Raw genomic sequence first — 7,449 nt, 5'->3', positions numbered from 1 at the left:
AAACATGCCTTAAATTGGTGGCCCGAAGATACCGACATACCTGCAACACATGATCTCAATTCCAACCACATTGTAAGAAACGGATGTAAGCCTATAATCAATAAATTCTATCTATCTAAAACAAGATTCTGACCAACACATTCACATGCCAACCACCATGAAAGTAATGGGAAAACAAGACATAACAGTTTAAAACTAGAAATTTACATGATTTCATAGCACCGTCAGGTAAGATAAGGGACGAAACCTCTTCGATTCATACCAAATTACAGTTCTTCTACTAAATAGATTACAAGTCCATAAGTAGAAACTTATCTAGTTTTAGGCTAAATAGCATTCTCTCATTACATATTCCTAAGTTCGGATGTCAACAGAAAAAACAGGCCGACCGATCGGCGATATGCTTACCTCAATTCCCATCTTCAGCACTCTTTAAGTAGAGAGTTTCGCCTCCATCGCTTCCACCTCGCCCTTCAGCAGAAACATTGCTTCCCATATCTTGCTTGCTTCCGCTGGCCATTGTCCTTGAGCTAGTCTGTAGGCCGTCCCCAGGAGTGCTCCGGACAAAATCGGGAAACCCTCCACCTCCAAGGCTGCCACTGCCTCCCGCACTATGAGGCTCACCTTGGAGCAGTAGTCCACCACTTCCGCCAGAGCTCATACTGATTTGGCTGTGCAAGGCCTGCTGCTGTTGAAGTGACGGATACGGCTGTGTGCCATATAACATAGACGATCGTGCCGCCATAAGTGATTGAGGTGTCATCTGCTGAGCTTGTTGGTGCTGCAGATAATGCGCTCCTGGCTGCAAAATCCCACCAGCAGCGTACTGTGGACAACACCAAAGAGATTCAGAGTAATTCAGGCAAAGCAAAAGGGTATCATAACATCCTGAACTAATAGAAAATAGAAAACAAGCTCACAAGGCAGACCGCAAGTGCCCAAGATTTTCATAAATTATCACGATAAAATCAAGCACATTTGGGGGTTTTTCCTTACAAAGGCACAAAAGGGATATACAAATACTACAGAAGTTCATTCATCAACGAATCTTGCTGCAAAGAGGATTCCAAACACCGTGCACTTTGCTTAAAATAGGTTACGACGGCACGAATTCTTGTTCAAAAGAGGAATACCTGAGAGTGCATGGTAGGTGGTTGAGGTTGTGAATCGGCAATAGCAGCAAGATACATCAAGTTCCGCTGTAGTCTAGCTTGGTTCCTGTCAAAAATTAGGAACCAATCGACAGTAAATCTTTAGACTAAGATGCAAGATCGAAAAGGCAAGTTAATTATTTAGACTAATTTCTGAAAATATATAACAAGAATGGCTCATTGTTCTCACTACTATTACTTTCATATCGAAACCTAAACTATTTTTCCTTTTCAAACTTTTTTGAAGTCGTTCACATTTTAATGACTTCTGATATAATTATTTTTTCTTTGTAGAATTTCCACAAAGTCTTTGACTATGCCAACAACTTTAATATTTTTTATTTCCCACGAAGTCATTGGTAACGACTTCTAGCAAATTGTTAACACTTTATACTGACTAACTCAAATTAATTGATCTAATTAACAACTTGGGATGTCCTAAAATAAATATTTTGCCCAAAACTATTTCTCAATTAAAGTGAAATATGGCGGCGCCAAGTCTCAATCACTAATTGCAAATGGTATACTATTCACATATTTCGCTTGCTGAAGCTTTTCTTGCATAAAAAGTGCTAAAACGATCAAACAATAATCATTGTTAACAGCTAATTAGAAAATAGTAATTATACTTACTATAATTGTCAATTACAAACAACACAGAATTAACCATTTGAAGTGACTAGTTAATAGTAATTAACATAGTTTTAAATTGCCAAAAAGAGAAGGGAAAAAAGGGGCAAAGTCAAGGATTGCAAAGACAAAAGAATGCAAAAAGCCAAAGGATATTACTTGGTTAATGAAAATCATCAACAAAGTCATGGATTTTCCCAAAAATCAAATAAAGGCGTAACAATTTAGCTGCTATGGGTTGATCAAGAAAAATGACTGAATACTTTGACATGTTACTTTTATTGAAAAAATTTAAAAATCAAATGAGGAAAACGAAACAACCAAAATGGTTCAGAAAATCCAGAATACTTATTGAAATTCTCTATATAGTTTCCCTATAAGACCTGATATAAATCTAAAACCAAATCAGATTGATTGGGACGGTCACCGTTCTTCGCTAGGGACTATGTCCAACCGGCATAGATATGGCGCAAAGTTCTCCTCCCAAGAAAGGTCATACACGAACCAAAAGGAACACCAAATGTACGAATCTCAATAATTTGTCCACGTCAGACAGGGTAAATCAAACAACCAACAAGTGAATAATTCCATCAAGGAAATTAAACAATGCAGCAGTAACAAATCTAACGCAAAGGCATCAGTTTGATTTATTAGATTAACTTGCATAAATACCTCTCTCTAAACAAGATTCTGCATATACTTTTTTGGAGGAAATTTGGTGAATTTTCATTACAAACTACAAGTCCTCTTAAGAAAAGACACTACCAAAGCACATAAAGGCTGTGACCCCTAAATTCCAGATTCTGCGTATACTTGCTATGCGGAAAAGTAAAGTAATAAAATTTAGCATAAGGGCAAAAATAAAAGGATGTTTGCTTCTTAAACACAATTATGTAGGAAATCAAACCAAAATATATTCTTAGAACCGAGCATTATTCTATAATGCATGTAGCATTAGCCAAACTAACGACACAATTTTGCGCTTATGAGTAAGATGACAATCTAGGCCTGTCAACGGGCAGACAAGCCGAGGCAGAGGCCGAGCCCATTGTAATAGTGAATACCCATACCTAAATCCAATAGTTAATAGCCTGAAATGCCAATTAAGACGTTAGCTTAGAATCATTGAAATTGTAAACTTCTAATAAATCAATCCAATCTTTATATTAAAAAAAAATTCTTAAATTATGTATACATTTTTCATATTCTTTTGTCTTGATACTTTGAGAAAATTCGCCTAAAGTCTTTGTTTCCATCATGACACTGCATTCATCACAGAAGCCCATCTCTTTCTTACAGACTCTTGCTTTTGCCTCTGAATTTCATAAGTTGAAGTAATAGGTGAAATCGCAAACTTGCTCATTCACTATTTTACATATATGTGCTTACATATCTCAGTGAAAACTAACATTCAAATAGAGCAAAGGGAAACTGTATATTAGAATAACTAATCATATTGCAATAAATTAGAGAAGAGAGAGTCAAGTAAGAAGCAAAATTCATAAAACTAACAAAGACAATAGTAATCCACTTACTCCGCACACTCACTCAGCTTTCCCGAGTTTTGGCTCTCCACAATCTTCAGAATCAGTGACTTGTTTTCATCCAAGTACTGCAGACAGCACAAATATGAAATAGAGAAGCAAAGAACATAAATTAGCTAGCACCCTTGTCAATTTAGCAGTCAGTAACATAATGTGGTGGGTTGGCGCTATAAGAATCATAGTTCAATAACAAAAATCAAAATCATACTTGGGAAACATACTAGCATACTAGTTGGAATCAGCCACTAAGGAGTCGATTGAACGCATAGCTGAGGCATGGTGAAGCAATCCGGCAAGTGAAAAACCAAAAGTAACAAAACACTTTTGTTTGTTTGTATTCGTTTTACATATCCAGAAACATGTCGAATGCTTGGCAACGGTGGTAAGAAGATTTCCCATCACATTTTTGAGTTATACACCAATGTCACGCCCAATACTGTTACTAACACAATCATGTGGCACGAAAGTATAATAAAAGATCCACGCCACTCGGTCAGTATTCGCTTGCTGTATCTTTATAAAAGACATCACTTTTACTATATATTTATGAAGACACTATTAAGTATGTTTCTCCGACATGTTTCAATCTTATGCTCATACAAAATACAAAACTAAACAACTAAAAGCTCTAAAAAACTTGCATTTATCTCTATTTATTCCTATCTTAATCTTTCAAAAATAAGAAAAACAACTTAGAAATAAATCCAAACAAAGCGAAACAACAAATTAACAGTGTGTTTAATCAAGTCCATGAACTTAACCAGAGCGAAAATAAACAGGCACCGGCTAGTGCTCAATTAGATTTCTTGAAAGGTTTGAACCATGAAGTGTGAAGCAAAATCAAAGAATAATGAACAAAAGATAAAATCAACACTAGCTCTAAAGCATTAGTGCAAGAGAACAATATGAGAGGAACAAGAACACTGTCCTCACAGAAAACAATCAATGGGGATAAGGAAAAAAATATCATTCATGCGATAACAGTAATAAAACCCTTTTGAGCAAAATAAAGTCCACAGTTCAAAGAGGTATGACAACAAATACATATAACACATGATGGATCAGCCTATTCTCAATGAGTATATTAATTATCTAAGTAGCAGTCAAAAGAACACAGACAAACCTCACCAAGATTACAAATTTAACAGATATAGATATATACGTGAGAGAATCTTAAACAATGGCATATAAAGAAAGAGATGAGTTTATTAAAAAATTAACTTAGATTAATTTTTTTTTTTAAAAAAAAGTGCCTTTTCGTATGGATTGTAAAAGGAACATCAATACCAAAGCAAAAGGGCAAAATAAAAATGAGCAGAGGAGGCTGTGCAGTGTCTACTTTCCACCCACCAACCTAAAACCCAAAACCCACCAAACCCCATAGAAAGATAGCATCTTTAGAGCCAAAAAAGGCAACACCGGCATCAAGAAAACCCTACAAATCAAACACTGGAAAGAATTGAGGCTGGGGATATTGGGTAACTATCAGAGACGAGAAGGACAAGATGTATATATATGCTATATATTATTATCCATGTATCTCAAGATTTCTGAACAATAGTGAAAGTTGGCAGAAACGCATAAGAGAGAGCAGATATATTCAGGCAGAGGACAGAAGTTGAAAGAGAAAGAGCAGAAAGAAGAATCAAGTGTGTGGAGGGAGGAAGAGAGGGAGAGAAGAGTGGAGAAGGGAAGAGAACCTGTTGAATGTGATCAGTAGTGACGTTGGGGGGATAGTAGGCTGCCATCATGGGCTGCATCTGCATCAGGTGCTGCTGCATGCCTCTCTCTTTTATACCCACCCCACACCACACACACACACAATACTCAGCACACAGAGAGTAAGTGAACGCCCTCTCTCTTTCTAAATATCAGCTGCTACTATCTCTTTCTCACCTCTGTAACTTTGACTGTGATAAATATGCGTCAACAAGAAAGCACTGCAAATGTAAAGAAAAATGGCCCCTCCTGTTTTGGGTTTATCCTTTCCTCTCTTCGGATAGTTATGAACAGATTAAAAGGGTGGACTATTAGCAAACAAGACCGTACTATTTATGTGTGGTTGTGGGTGGTGAAGAAGTGTGTGAAACTGTATTATGAGTAGTAACAGCTAGTAGATATTAGCGTATTGCTCGAGTGTGAATATATATATATATATATATAGAGAGAGAGAGAGAGAATAGATAGTAAAGAAAAGAGGAGGAACCGAGGAGAGGAGGAGGAAAGCAAAAAACCCTTTTGGGCAGTTGTTCTCTGGAGAGGTAGAGTGTCAGTGTGTGAGATGTGTGAGAGAGAAAAGAATCTGCAAAGGACAGAGGGAGGGGGGCAGAGGGCAGCTGCTGCAGAAGCATTATTAAGTGAGAAAGAAAAGGGTTTTACTTCGGGGTTTGGTCTGCTGCCGTGGCTCTGTCTGTTAAAAAGTTGGTCACGTGATCGATGTGATAGCGACGCAGAGTGAGAGAGAGAGAGAGAGAGAGCGAAGAATCAACGTACAACCATATGAACGACTAGTTTTACTTTGAATTTTTTTTTGTTCAAACTGTATTTTAATTGAATCTTAATCAATTATATAATATTAATATATTATTTAAAAAAAATTAATTGTATATTAAATATGATATATTTATTTTATAATTAATTTAATTCGATTAAAGTTTAATATAATAAAAAATTTTCATTTTACTCTCTATATTTCACAAATGGTTTAATATAATAAAAAATTTTCATTTTACTCTCTATATTTCACAAATGTACAAACTATTTTTCATATAACTATTTCCTCCCTCTTCACCTCTCATTTGATCCAACACCAATTTTTAAACTAGGTCTTTTAATTATGGTAAAATATACCTTTGTCTTCTAAGTTATCCGTCAGGTAACATTTATCTCCATATACTAATAAATATATCATTTTTTTATAATTAAATTTTTAAACATTATTACCCTTATATATATATTTAGTTCAAAGAATGTCATTTCTTTGATTTGTTATTTTTTCTTAAGTTAGTCGTCATGGCATTTCATTTCGATATGCATATAATAATAATTTTTTACATTTTAAAATATATTATTAATAAGAATATAATATGTGAACCAACAAATCGTATTTAAAAAAGAGAGAGAGAGAGAGAGAAAGAAACAAAATAAAATCAATTTAAGGTATTATTGACACAATAAAAGAATTAGTATAATGGTGTTAAACTGACGTGGTGTCACTTTTATAAGAGAGAGAGAGAGAGAGAGACAGAGAGAGAATTTTAGTTCATTTTCAAAATTATCAAATTAGGGATATAATTGTCGTATTAAAAATTAGTGTGGTTGTATCACTAACCATCATTTGTAAGCACAGAGGGTTTTTCTTCTTTATACTAGTTGTTATAGCATGTCGTCCTTGCGTGCATATACTAAATAATTTTTTATGATTTTAAAAATATAATATATAATAATAAAATATATAAATCAACATATCGCATTTCAATAAATATATATTATCGGCACAAAAAAAAATTTGTGACGCAGTGTCAAAAGCCACCATTTGTGAGTGAAAAGAAAAATCTTTTTTTTTTATATTAGTATAGATATATAGATGAAGAGAAGAATTTGAGTATGAGTGGTTGAAAAATATAGATGAAATATTTTTGGTAAATTTGAAGAATTAGTGTTACAGTGTAAATAACTGTCATTTGTGAGTAAAAATGAATTTTTTTTTATATAGTACAGATATCTCATAAGAGTATAACTGTCATATACAAAAATTAGTGTTCTGATGTTACTAACCACCGTCTGTGAGTATAGAAAGTCTTTCTTTTTTATATTAGTATAGATTACTTCATCAATTTTTATTTTTCTTTCCCTCTTCAACATATCTATATATATATATTCTAATTCTCTTCTCAATTTTTTCTCTTTTTTAAATAATTTCACCAACTTTTTAAATTTTTTCTCCCTTTCCCAACTTCTATAATCTACTTCTTATTATTTTTCTCAATAACTTCTCATATATTTTTATAATTTTAAAAAATTATGAGCACACATAAAAGTGTGCGTCCTATTACTTGTCAAATAGTATATGCATGATATATATATATACATATATATTACATAAAAGCGTTAATTTTTATATT

General features: G+C 33.9%; 1 protein-coding gene across 3 annotated transcripts; it reads right to left on the bottom strand.

Moving 5' to 3' along the window:
• On the bottom strand, positions 183 to 5,335 carry LOC105161280 (GRF1-interacting factor 1). 3 transcript variants are annotated; one of them, XM_011078919.2, is made up of 4 exons: positions 5,026 to 5,335; positions 3,317 to 3,393; positions 1,134 to 1,218; positions 183 to 826 (listed from the first exon to the last, which is right to left on the bottom strand). In XM_011078919.2, the coding sequence occupies exons 1-4, from the start codon at positions 5,104 to 5,106 to the stop codon at positions 410 to 412; spliced, it is 660 nt and encodes a 219-aa protein (XP_011077221.1). In that variant the 5' UTR covers positions 5,107 to 5,335; the 3' UTR covers positions 183 to 409. The 3 variants fall into 3 exon arrangements, with proteins under 3 accessions (XP_011077221.1, XP_011077222.1, XP_020549205.1); XM_011078920.2 differs by lacking the exon at positions 5,026 to 5,335 and adding an exon at positions 3,547 to 3,947; XM_020693546.1 differs by lacking the exon at positions 5,026 to 5,335 and adding an exon at positions 3,534 to 3,943.

The sequence above is a fragment of the Sesamum indicum genome, linkage group LG4 (assembly GCF_000512975.1).
Source record: "Sesamum indicum cultivar Zhongzhi No. 13 linkage group LG4, S_indicum_v1.0, whole genome shotgun sequence".
Lineage (NCBI taxonomy): Eukaryota > Viridiplantae > Streptophyta > Magnoliopsida > Lamiales > Pedaliaceae > Sesamum > Sesamum indicum.
This window is presented reverse-complemented; position numbering and strand designations above follow the sequence as displayed.

Bases quoted from the DNA above. Each gene is read 5' to 3' on its own strand.
- LOC105161280 (XM_011078919.2), bottom strand. From the start codon at position 5,106: ATGCAGCAGCACCTGATGCAGATGCAGCCCATGATGGCAGCCTACTAT. The intron at 3,394-5,025 runs GTTCTCTTCCCT...TGCTGTCTGCAG, and splicing joins CTACTGATCACATTCAACAG to TACTTGGATGAAAACAAGTC. The intron at 827-1,133 runs GTATTCCTCTTT...TGTTGTCCACAG, and splicing joins CACCTACCATGCACTCTCAG to TACGCTGCTGGTGGGATTTT.